General features: G+C 47.0%; 1 protein-coding gene and 1 pseudogene across 1 annotated transcript; both read left to right on the top strand.

The window, feature by feature from the left end:
• The first annotated feature begins 54 nt into the window (after nucleotides 1–54).
• Nucleotides 55–2,048, top strand: LOC115675741 (uncharacterized; annotated as a pseudogene).
• An 8,948-nt stretch (nucleotides 2,049–10,996) lies between these two features.
• On the top strand, nucleotides 10,997–12,479 carry LOC115669049 (serine/threonine-protein kinase-like protein At1g28390). Its single transcript, XM_030590376.2, is given in 2 exon segments — nucleotides 10,997–12,316; nucleotides 12,318–12,479. Coding segments are annotated over 2 exon segments (1,170 nt in total). The 5' UTR covers nucleotides 10,997–11,170; the 3' UTR covers nucleotides 12,342–12,479.
• The last annotated feature ends 599 nt before the right edge of the window (nucleotides 12,480–13,078 follow it).

The raw sequence follows: 13,078 nt of genomic DNA, 5'->3' as shown, positions 1-13,078 counted from the left end.
TTTTCCTTCTTTTGAAAAAGCATGATTCAGAAACAACATCATGTTCATACCCAAATATAGATAATGTGGAAGCACTTTCATTTCATTTTTCTACAGTACACGTAACCAGATTTTATGACCTTTTGCCCCAGAAAAGCAGAGCCTTCTCCATCCCTCATCAACCCCCCAACCTCCACTATCGTGACAATCTTCCTCTGGCAATCGAATACAGAATTGCTAAATTGCCTTTCGAGCACGCGGGGACAGCGACACGGATGTTACAGAAACATATGCAGAGAAAGGAACATCATACGATCCCACCCCTCACCTTTACAGAGAATATAAATTCCCCTGCCTCTCAGTTTTCTCGTTCCTTCTTTCACCTGGTTGGTGGTGGTGCCCGACTCTGCCTCCCCCAAGAACGCTTCTTCCTTTCTTTTCTCTCTCTCTCTTTCCACATGAAACCGAAATGATGACTCCAGCAGGCAAAGCGGCGGCGATCGTTGCACCGTCGTCCCAATTGAGCGTGGAGTGCTGCATGTGCGGCGATTGCGGCTTGACGGATGAGCTTTTTCAGTGCAGGATCTGCCAGTTCAGATCTCAACACAGGTAGCTCTCTGTCTCCCTCTGCTCTGCGTCTGATCAATTGAAAACCCGGAATCCGCCGTTCGCTGCATTACCCTCACAATGTCTCCTTTTTTTCGATGGCGGAATCGGTGCAGATACTGCAGTAATCTGTACCCGAAGGCCGAGTCATACCGAGTCTGCAACTGGTGCCTGGGCCAGGACAACCGAGACGACGGCGCGCCGGCCGTCAAGACCCAGCAGCAGAACTCGTCGGATTCCAACTCGCCGCGCAAGAGCGGGGCCGAACTGGAGGGCGACGTCAAGAGCGGCAAGAGGGTGAGGAGGGGCAGGGGCGGCGACGACGATCGCCAGCAGAAGCCCCCTCCCCTGCTCCTGCAGGTGGTGAACGGCGGCCGGATCAAGAAGGAGAAGTCCCCGGAGGGGACCTCGTCCCCGACGACGCCGGTCAGGAGGAGGATCATCACGAAGGGGGAGCTCGAGGAGAAGCTGCTGCGGAGGACGAGATCGGAGGAGATGGCGCACGCGGTCCCGAGGCAGGGGTTCCGGAACAAGGTGAGGCGGTACAAGCTCCTGGACGAGGTCTCGAGCTGACGACGACGACGACGAATCGAAGAGGAAATCGCTTGTGGAGAATTCACTTGTAAATGGGTATGGTCAAAATCGTTTCTTTTTTCCCTTTTTCTCGCCGCTTTTCTGGGTACCAGTTTTGATCCGGCGACAGAGGGACTGCAACATCGTCTGCAAGTTTCGGTGTACAGAGGAACCCCAGATGGCGAATGAGAGAGACGAGACATAATTAGAGTTAAAATTTGATTAGATTCTGGTGATGGGTGTTGACCTGTTTTCCTGGGTTTTTTCATTGGAAAGTTTTCCTGTACATGTCCAAAAGAGAATACGATGTCGCCGTGTTCAGTGCGGGAGAAGATGGAGATGGATGAATTGCTCTTAGAAAGTTTGGTAGGCGTGTGTTTTCTCATTGAAGAAATTTCACTAGGTTTAAAAGGAAATTCTTAGGCCTTCGGCCGGACGGATTTCCCACTAAGTTATCTCTGTATTCCCCCTCTCTAAAAAAGATAAAAGATATGATGGGGACTTAGGGGGCTTCCCGTTGGTCGGCCTGTGCTTCAAGAAGCCGACGCGCATTCATGTCGTGTGTTTGATGTGTCTAGCATTTCGTAGGGTTTCTACAGAACTGTCTATAGGAAATACTTCGAGTTTTCAACATATGCGTCGTCCTCATCGCATGTGCATCTAATAATTTGAAAATTGTGTATAGTTTGATTGATTGTGTTTTAATATGTGAAATGGAACGTCCATTGACAAGATTCTTGTTTTTCATTACAAACTTAGAAAGGGTGATATGCACGGCTAGATACCTTCTTGCTCGGACTCATGTCTCCATGTGCCAAGCTCATCGTCACTATTGTTAATCATGGGGATCCTATGTGAATATAAATACCCAAATTAATGGTTATGATCCACTGCAATCCATGGACCCAAAATCTATGCAAATTTTTACCCTCTAGTGGTCTGCGAGCGTCCTTCTCATATTTATTAAGGCGCGCAATCAGAGCCGTGTCATGTTGTCGATATGGTATTGTGCTGAAACATGAGTTTACCATGAATATGGCTACTCCGAACGCGACACGTTTAATAAACGGGTCAAATTACCTCAACACCAACACGACACGACTAATTAGATAATCTTATGTGTCCCGTATTAGGTGTCGATACATTATGATTGTATCATAATGTTTCTAGAAAATATGAGTAGATTTCACTTCATATTACTTTTAAATTGTATTATCAGCTTGGATAAGATACGATTTTTTATCGTATCAATTGTCTAAGATACGGTTTTTTATCGTATCATTTGTCTAAGATACGGTTTCATTTATGTCAAATCTGAACCAGTTTAATTGCTTATCGTGTTCGTGCGAATAAGTCATATCGAGAATTGCTTTTGCTTCTTTCCACGAGACTTTTTGCTCTTGTTTTAATTCAAACAAACATGCCAAAATCAACTAAGGAATGTAGGTCAAAGTCAATTGCGGCTATACGGCTACCTACAAGCTAGGAAACCATTTTTCAATCCTGATTGACTAGAACATTCATTTTACTTTGAAAAAATATGAAATAAGTGCGATAAAAATTCGAAAAAAAACATATATAGGCAGTATAATTCGGGCTTATAACATTTTTATAAGCAATCTAATGCAATCGTTAGTAAGTTTTCAACCAAAGCCGTCCATTAACTCTACTCGTTCAGTCCGACGGAAATCTTCTATCGTGTCATTATCTATGGCCACGCCACGTTCCAACGTGTATAATTTCCGTCAAATTTAATAGGAGAATGTGATTGAAAACATAATAAAAATTTTATCACTTAAATTATCGATTGAAAATCTCTATAACTCTCTTTATCTTGCGAGCTAAGTTTTAGGATTCTTGGTGCACCATTCACTTATCAAAGGAGAAAAACTCCGTCCTCCTCCGCGTAACTCCGTTATGACATTCTTTTTTACTACGATAAAAGTGAAAAATGCAAGTTCAATGAATACCCCATAATCTTGCTTAATATGCTAATGAGAAATTAGCCCCCGTTTCGCGTTGACCGGTCGGACAAATCGACGCGGATCGGCACGTTCTAGATTATCACAGCGTGCCTGCCTTATTAAGTTGACATTAGGTTAGGTGGGTGGGTCTTTGTACACAAAATCAAAACCAATTTGATAAGCTCAATGAGCTGTTGATGATAAATGGTCTCTATCACGACCGCCCTTTACTAAATTCGAGGATTAACGTGTCAACCCTTTTTAATCCGCCGGCACTAATCACGAGAGATTCTTCCCTTCGTTTCCTTCCCTTCACGAGAAAGGAAAGCGATGAGCAAGAATTTGATTCTTCTTCGACGACCCAGATTCTAGAAAATCTCACTTGGCCTAGAGAGATTGAACCCAGATGCAAAGATCAGTTTTAGTAATTGAGGAATTGAAAGGAGGCTCTGTTTTAATCAAATTTAATGCGGGATATAATTAACAATTAATAAAGAGAGAGAGAGTAAGATCTGATTAGGCGTGAATGAATATGATCAATCAACCTCGCGGGGTACTCTTTTCTTCTAAGCCCGCAAGGCACGATAGGGTTGCATCTGGAACACTCCAAGTTGCGAAAGTCATGGAGATTCCCCATAGATAAGAAAACAGTAGTGCCAAAAAAGGTGCTGGTTAGATAGATACGTTTAGGGCAGCGATTGCGCACTAGCTATTCGCATTCTGCGTTTGAATGGTTATTTATATTTATGGTATCTATTTATTTAAATTTTAATTTTTAGGCTTGGTCTGTTTCGCTGAAAACGAATGATTTGGAAAAACATTTTCCTAAAAATGATCGTTTGTATTACTTAAAAAATAAATAGTCAATAATTTTTTTTTAATTATCGATAAGGGTTTTTGTCTAAAAATCTTTCTGGATAATATTTTTCGTTTATTTATCTTTGAAAGCGGTATAAGCTGTTATTATTTTTACGAAAATGTTTTCCAAATCATTCACTCACTTTCTCCACGAATCAGATCCCCCTAATCATGCTTTTGTGTCGGGTCGGGTTTTCCCGATAATAAATGAAATTGTACTGATTGAGTTAAGGTTTAAGACATTTGGAGATCCCCGACTCAAATTCATTGAGATGACATCTCTAGTCCTGCCGAGTCAGACGGTCAATTCCTTGGAGTCCTGGAATTTAACCTCAAGTCAACCCAAAGTTGGAGAATGCTTGTACCCGATTGGCACTTTTGGGAGCGAGTCATGTTGACAGGTTATGGATCCGAGCATGTATTGACCCATCTCGAATATACCTCTCCCCAAATTAGTCTAGAGCTCTAATACTCCATGGTCGACCGAGACGATCCAATTCGGGGACGAGACAATGTTGGACTTGACGGACCCATTGCTCGAATATCCCGTGACGGGACGTGAAGTCCCTCTGCGTATGTTGAGGGAAGGCAGCTATGCTAGTCACCCATTCTCGCGCTTTTCCTCTAGTGGAAAAAGCTAATATGGTTTGATTGGGGGGGGGGGAGGAATTATTGAATTGTAAACAAAGACTTCCGGAGGCACAAAGCAATCGCTTTCCGCTCTTAATTTGGCTAGCTCCGTCACTCGATTAGTTAAGGGGAGTTCAAAGTAGGACGACGAGAGATGCCATCATTTCATAGGGGACTAGACTTTCTTTTTGCTGTTGCCGTGTGAAAGTGAGGACTTGATGGGCCTTCTCAGCCTTTATATTTTAAGAGGATGCAGTGATGAGGGCTTTGTACCAAGAAGGATGAGATGCTTCTTTTGCTGGAACTTGGCCCGCGTTACGTCCATCTCAACATGTGAAGAAAGGGCCCGGAAGCTGGAATCACTGGAGAGAAAAACAGAAGATTAGAATTCTAGCATCGGCATCATTAGTGTTCTTTCTTTATCATTAGCGAATGAACTTTCAGGCATAAAAGTCCAAAGATATATTGTGAGACTTGAGCTTGCAGGCTTGAGGGACGGAGGCGATGCTATGTAAGGGGCCCGAGACACACCGAAAGGGGAGGTCCAGACGGCCTCGCGTTCCGTAGAACCAGGCATGTATACACGACCACCTCAGCATCGTCATTGGAGGAACGGTCTCGCTAGACTCCACAGGCTCGATCTCGGGTCTTTCCGCTTCTAATACCACCTAAATATTTCTCGACGAAACTGGGGGGGCTCGAACGGGCCGTCCCGGGGAAACGTTAAGCGGGCTGGGTTTGGCCCGACGGATCTGCAAGTCGCGGGCCCGAAAATCGAGCTTGTCCAAACCTACCAATCGGTCCTCTCTTATTTTGGCAGACGTGGAAAAGGAACAAGAGAGAGGCCATCATCGTCCCTATAGTTACTTTCACGGGACAATTTCCATATCACCGTTCGGGGCGGGTACGTACGAGTCGTTCCGATTCAATGAACTCATGAAACACACGACGCATCTCGAACTCGAATCTTCCAAATCGGTTTCTCTCTTTGTTCCCACCGCGACCACGACAGTGACCTTGTCATCGGGGACGACCCTCTTCGTCGTCCTCGAAGAAGCAAAGCACGGGGTTTCCATAAATGGGGACAGCTGAACCACATGGTCTGTATTCTTTCCTGTGTCTTCTCCCTTTCTATTTGCTGCTATGAATCGTCTCTCGGGGTTCCTGGATCGGTATGTCGGGGTTCGATAATTGGCCTGACAGCATTGATTTCTCCGAGCCGACGGTTGATCCGCAGTTATGTTGGGTGGACGGTCGGTCCATCCACCCCCCGTTTTACTGGAGATGGATTTAATGATCCTTCACCTGTCTTTCTTTCTTTGTCCTACCGTTTTTTTCTGAATAGAAGTTGATCAGCAGTTGCTGCAGTTAGATACATTTGCTCAGGCACCCATTGAAGGACGGCTGTTCTTGTTTTGAGTGGCCTTTTATCAGACCGCTCATCGTCTTAACTACGCTCTCTGAATTGGCACCGACATGAATGTGATGTAGGAAAGGCTTCTCTCGAACCAAAGAGATTTGAGAATGACCATGGAGTTCATCGACCCGACAATCGAGGTTGAAGATCGAACGAGCAGGTCGAGCTACTTACTGTTTGCAGAACAAAATTAACCAAGTCGTCGACATGAGTAAGCACGTGGCTAGAGGTTATCGATATCAACACCGTGAGTCGTTGTCAATGATCGTAAGAATTGTTATCGATGTTAATATACATCGAGAACTATGGACTACGCTGTCGACACAAGATAGAACATGGTCGACGATTATCATGGCAGAGTCAGTAGACAAAGATTCCGCTTAAAAGGGGATTGAAAGTTGCCGATTGGGACACTAGGTGAAGAGTGATTATTTGGAAGGCGCCGAAACTTAGTTACGATATTCAAATTTAAAATCACCGGTAGATAAAGCAACGAAGTCTAGTAGGCCCCGTTTGGTTCAGCATTCCCAATGCTCATTTGGCCTCTAAAGTCCCTTGGCCAAATGCAAATGGCGTTTGACAATTTTTTTTACTCACTTTGGGGAAATGCAATTGTATTTGGAATGCTCCCCAAGGGACCTTTGGCCAATGCACCTCTGAAGGTACTTTGGGAAGTTGCATTTTCGGAATGCAACTTGCACTATTCATCGACATTGTTCATCTTCCCTAAACCGAGATCCGGGACGGCGCCACCCCGTGCGGACCTCGGGCGCGCCGGGTCGCGTGACCCGGCGACCGCCCGAGGTCCGGCGACCCAGCGCGCACCGCCGAGGGCTAGCCCGACTCGGCGACCACCGCCCGGGTCGCGCGACCCGGCGACTTCCTGGGGTCGCGGGACCTCGGGCGTCGCCCCGGGTCTCGCGACCCAGAACGCCCGAGGTCCGGCGACCCGGCGGCGGCCGCGCGACCCAGGCGCGGTCGCGCGACCCCCGGCGTGGTTGCCGGAGGGTCGCGCGACCGCCGCCCGGGTCGCGTGACCCCTAGATGGTGGTCGCCCGGGGTCGCGCGACCCGGCGACCGCCGCCGGGGTCGCCGGGACCTCGGGCGGTCGCACGGGTCTCGCGACCCAGTAACGCTTGGCCTAGGTCGCGAGACCCGGCAACGCCCGAGGTCCGGCGACCCCAGGCGGCGGTCGCCGGGGTCGCACGACCCTCAGGCGGTGGTCGCCGGCGACCAGATCTGGCCGGAGGCGGTGGCCGGCGGTGTAGCTCCACCGGAGCTTTTTTTTAAAAAAAAAAAATAGCAAAAGTCCTTTAGCCCAAGTTGATTTTATAAAATACTTACCAAACGCTACTTGCATTTCGGAAAACCCCTTTAGCCTAAAGGTATTTGCATTCCCCCAAAGTCGAACCAAACGGGCCCTAAATCGTGGGAGAAGGAATGGAGTTAACTCACCAACAAAGTGCAAGAGATCGAGGTGTGGTTTTTCAGGGAACAACCACCTGAAGATGAGATCATGGTGACGTGAGAACATGGAACCAAAATTCTCGAAGACGAGGAAGCATAGTTAAAATTGTAGAAGAACTGCTCACAGGCAGTTGCGTAGTGAGCACTATAGGTATCAATGTTCGAATACTAGAGATCTCGCTGTGCACAGACAAGCAAACGTGTTATTTTTCAATTCCTACGTTATAGTCATAGTTTCTAGATTCGCATCGTCGATTAAATCCCGGAGTGTTTCTTAGCTGTAGTTTCCAATCCGCGTCGTCGATTAAATTCCAGCGTTTTATTTTTACGTCCTCAGGCTTTGTCGTCGATTAAATTTCGACAAAATTCGTGTACTTTATGTTCCGTGCGAAGCAAAGTTATTAGTTTCCTTATATACTTGAAATATTTCCTGTCTGGAATCGCCACGGAACCTATCTCTTCTAATAAAAATTGAAAAATGGTTTTCGGTGAAAGGTATTTCGTCGCAGAAGTCAAAATTCCGACGAAACAGTTACTATTTTAAAAATGACCAACCTCCCTTATCTCAAATAAATTAACCCTCTCTTATGTTTTACAACTTTTTATATGATATCTATTTTTACAAACTCCTTAAATTTACCAAACTATTTTATTACCAACCCTCTCTCGTGATTTACCAATTTTTCTTCGATCAAGTCACCGACTAATTTTGCGTTACAGCCTCTCATTCGAATTGTTGACCGAGTTTATGTTCTTATGAGAATTCATCAATTTCTATCGAGTTACCACTTTTTTTTTGTCTTGCCCGTCAATCATATTTTGCGATTAAGCTACTAACTAATTTCTCCATCCGCGGGGTCCGAAAGATTCGAAATTAACCCGCAAAGGCGGCAATATTTCCACGAAATTGGCCGAACAAATCCGTGCCAGTATCGAATTTCAAGCATTGGGTGCCCCATCGTCAATGCGTGGACGCAAGAGTCTTCTAACAAGAACATGGTGTGCTTCGGACCACTAAATTTTCCACCGTACGTTTTAATTGGTGGCGCCACCTCACGTGCAATTGCAATGATTTGCAGCGACCGTCTCGTTCATCAGTTCCCCGTTGGAAAGACACCAATTCAAGCCTATCGGATCATGATGGGAGCGTCATATTGTATAATTTGCATGGAGTTTTAGTGGGAAAACTGTCCAAAAGGTCATAAATCTATTGTACGATGATTGATTCGATCCTAAACTTTTCAACTTGATCAATTTAGTCCTAAACATTTTCGACGATTTGCCAATGTAATCCTTCTAGTTGATTTTGGTCAAAAAATCGCTCACGTGGCAGTGCAGTCAGCGCCAGCCATATGGTGTGGACATTTTTTGCAATATATTTTTTAAAATCTTCTAAATTTTTTTTCCTTTTTTTTTTCCCTATTTCCCAGGTACCTCCGCTGGCCATTGCCGAGGCCTTTGTGACCGGTGGAGAGAAATAGGAAGAAAAGGAATAAAAAGAAAAAAAAAAGGAGAAAAATTCAGAAAATTTTAAAAAAATCGCGAAAATGGTCCATCTTAGCGCCGCTCTCCTAAGTCATGCCACGTAGGCCATGCCCGCATCTATATTAGCGATTTCCGGCCATAATTGACTAGTCATCAAAAAGTTTAAGACTAAATTAGTTACCGTACAACATGTTTATTACTAGTTTATTCAATTAGTTACCGTACCACTTGAAGAACATGTTTATCACATCGAAGGAAAGAATGTCCATCACACGGTCTTCGAAGCCCATCACGGATTCGCCCTTACCTACTACTGCTCAGCGGCCGCGGAAAAGGAAAGCAAATCGCGACTTTGCGTGAGCAGACCATTCTCCCTCCTTTTTCCCTCTTTCAAATTATCAAAAAAGCATGACGCGATTCTTGCCTTCCGTCGACAGGTAAAACATGGGAAAAGGCATAAAGCGACCCTCGTGGAAATACGAGAAAGCTTGAAAAGAATGGTGTCTATGTTCGATTAGGGAGCTCGACCACAAAAAAAAAAAAAAGTTTGTTGGATCGGTGGGAAAAAAAAAAGAGAAAACACCCTTTGCTCGCCCCACCCCACCCGTTTACTTTTATGCGAATTTTTGAATTCGGGCTCGTCGTATGGATAATTTTAATTCGAGGGGTCTCGATCGCTAACTATGTCGCTAAACTCTCAAATTGAAGGCGGATGAAATCGCTTTCGCGAAGATTTCTTTTAAAATTGTGCAATTTTAAAAATGAGAAGTATGACTTTCGGGTTTACGGGCAAAAAAAAAAAAAAGAAAACCCTTTGCTAAGCCCCCCTCTCCCCGTTTACCCTATGTACGAATTTTGAATTCAGGCGAATCGTAGGAATAATTCAATTCGAGGGGGTCTCGATCATTGAATCTCTAGTTATAAAATCGCTTTCGCGAAGAGTTTTTTTTTTAAATTACGGGGTTTTAAATGAGGAATATGACTTTTAAGGCTGTAGATTGGATAAAGATAAAGCTTAAAGGGGGCGTGGGGGGAAAATCGACGAGTCCTGGATGCTGACCCCCGCGGACCACACCCCCCCTCTCTTTATGACCAACTCCCAAGAAATTCTATCAAATCTGCACGCCAGTGCATTTGTCAAACAACATTTAAAAAAAAAAAAAAAAACCACGAACACTTCATGAATTTTAATTTAATGTGTAATATCATATCTAAATTTTTAATTAATTAAATACGGTCCCTGAACTTTAACATAATGTGCGATATGATTTTTGAACATTTAATTTGTTCAACGTTGTCCCTGAACTTTTTGGAAAAATAGTTGATGTAATCCTTCCGTTAATTCAAGTTCAGGGACTACATTGAATATTTTCATATAATTCGTGAATGAAATTGAACATGCACCAAAAGTTCAGGGATCACATTGAATATTAGGTTAAAGTTAAGAGATTACATCGAATAAATTAAAAGTTCAGGGACCACATTGCACATTGAGCCAAAGTTCAGGGACCGTTCGTGTTATTATTCCTTAGAAAAATAAGGAGCCGACCCGGTAGTCATACTAAAACTAATACTATAGTACGCATATCTGTTGAACTCACCTCACTTATTTAAACACCACCTTATGATATTTTTATTTATATAACTCGGATATGATTGGGGATTTTGGGAGATCTGTCAATGACTAAAATTATAGAAATTTCTTTTACAGTATCCGATGCGTTGATTTCCCTCGTGTTATGCGCAACTAAACCTCGTGAAATTTTTTTATTTTTTTCGTTTCGAGTATAACATATTTCATAAAACGTCTCGAACCACTCGTTGCATACAATATGCCATCATTACTTTCAAAGAATCAAGAGCCGCACCCGAATTTCCAAGCTTATGAATGTTTTCATTCCACATCTCTTTTTCTTTTTTTTCAAATTCCTCAACTTTATATATAAAGAAAATAAATAAATAAATAAATAAATAAATAAACAACTAATATATCAAGCTTTGCACACCACACTCTCTCTCTCTCTCTCCCTCTCTCTCTCTCAGAAGTGTCATGGCTTTCGCCACTGGTCTCGCCTGCTTCGTCGTTTCCTCCCTCCTGTCTCCGCCGTTCCTCGCCGTCGCCGCCTCCTCCGTCGAACCATAACCTCCGATACATCGACGCCGCCGCCGCCGCCGCCGTCGTCGTCCCGACATGGGTTATCTCTCATGCAGCGGCGAGACCGCCGTAGCCACCTGCGACCCCTACGGCTGGGATTGCAAGAGAATCGCCACCACCGCCAACGCCGCCGCCACCGCCAAGCACAAGAAGCCCGCGAAGAAGATCCGCAAGTTCTCCTACTGCGACCTCGTGAAGGCCACCGATGGCTTCTCCGCCGAGAGCTTCCTCGGGAGGGGCAGCCACGGCTGCGTCTACCGCGCCGTCCTCGACGACGGCAAGCTCGTCGCCGCCGTCAAGAGGACCAAAGTGCCCTCCAACCCGTCGGCGGCGGCGGCGGCGATGGCCAACAGCAATCTCAATCTCATCTTCAACGACGGAAACAACAGCAACGCGAGCCCGGCGGAGAACGAGGTTGAGATCCTGTCCCGGGTTCACAGCCCGAGGCTCGTCAACCTCATCGGCTTCTGCGACGACGTGTCGGACGGCCAGCTCCATCTCGTCGTCGAGTACATGCCGAACGGGTCGCTGTACGACCTGCTGCACCGGAGCTCCAGACCGCCCGGGTGGACCCGGCGGATCCGGTTCGCGCTCCAGGTGGCGAAGGCGGTCCAGTGCCTGCACTCGGCGGACCCGCCGGTGATCCACCGGGACATCAAGTCGTCCAACGTGCTGATCGACGGGGCGTCGAACGCGAGGCTGGGCGACTTCGGGCTCGCTCTGAGGGGGCACGTGGAGGACGTACGCGCCAGGTGCACCCCGCCGGCGGGGACGCTAGGCTACCTCGACCCGGGCTACCTCCAGCCGTCCGATCTCAGCGCCAAGAGCGATGTGTTCAGCTTCGGCATCTTGTTGCTCGAGATCGTCAGCGGCAGGAACGCTATCGACGTGAACTTCAGCCCCCCTTCCATAGTCGACTGGGCAGTGCCCTTGATCCGGCGCCGCGCGTTCGACGCGATCTGGGACGACCGGATCGACCCGCCGGCGGACCCCGCGGCGGTGCGGAGCGTGGCGGCGCTGGCGGCGAGGTGCGTCAAGGGGAGCGCGCGGAGGCGGCCGGAGATGGCCGAGGTGGTGGAGGGTCTGAGGGAGGCGAGCCGGAGGGCCCGCGCGTGGCGGAACTGGGGGAGGCGGCGGCGGGCGGGGGCAAGCGCGGGCGTCGACGACGCGGCGGCGGGGGCGGGCGATGAGATGGCGAAGACGATGAGGAGGATCGGGAGCGGCGGGAGGAGCAAGAGCAAGGTCTCCAGCGTTCCGAGCGCGGAGCGAGGGAGCGAGGGATCTCGCGTCGCCGGCGTCGAGCACAAAACCGTCGCGACTGGTTCCGGCGATCACGTGGTGAGGTCGAGGTCGGTCGGATCGAACGGCGAGATCTGGGCAGCCAGGAAGAAGCCTTCGCCGGCGCCGTCACACAATCGTGGGGTGGCGGTCAAACGGGCGGTGATGGCGGGGCTGACCAAGTCGAGGTCCATGGGGGTCATGCAGAGCCGCCGCGCGGGGTACCGCGACCTCCAGGGCGGCGACGGGGGAACCGACGCTGACGGCGCGGTCGCCAAGGAAAGCGGAGAGTCCGATGAATCACAGAGGAAGTTGCTCGAGAGCCCACCCGTGCTGCTGTAAAAAAAAAGAAAAAAAAACTCAAAGCCTTTGCGAATTTTTTTTTTTACATTTTTAATTTCACAAAAAAGAAATTACAAAAAGGGATTTTTGGGGTTTCAACGTTATTGAAATTTGCGGGGGAATTCAAGGCGAAGGCGGGGGTGATTAGCGATGCGATTTCAGTCGACGGAGGGGGACTGAGATCGTTCAAAAAAAAGTCAAAAGGGAGGAAAACCAAAAAAAAAGGTCAGCAAAATTGACGTGGATCTATCCACTTTGCCCATGATTGATCGCTTTCTATCTACACTTGCTACATTTGCTAATTAGTGGCTCTGTTTTTGCCGT

Source organism: Syzygium oleosum, unplaced genomic scaffold, assembly GCF_021117445.2.
Source record: "Syzygium oleosum isolate NSW1041296 unplaced genomic scaffold, Sole_v2.1 Sole_v2.13, whole genome shotgun sequence".
Lineage (NCBI taxonomy): Eukaryota > Viridiplantae > Streptophyta > Magnoliopsida > Myrtales > Myrtaceae > Syzygium > Syzygium oleosum.
The sequence above is the reverse complement of the archived record's forward strand: the minus strand, read 5'-3'. Positions and strand labels throughout refer to the sequence as shown.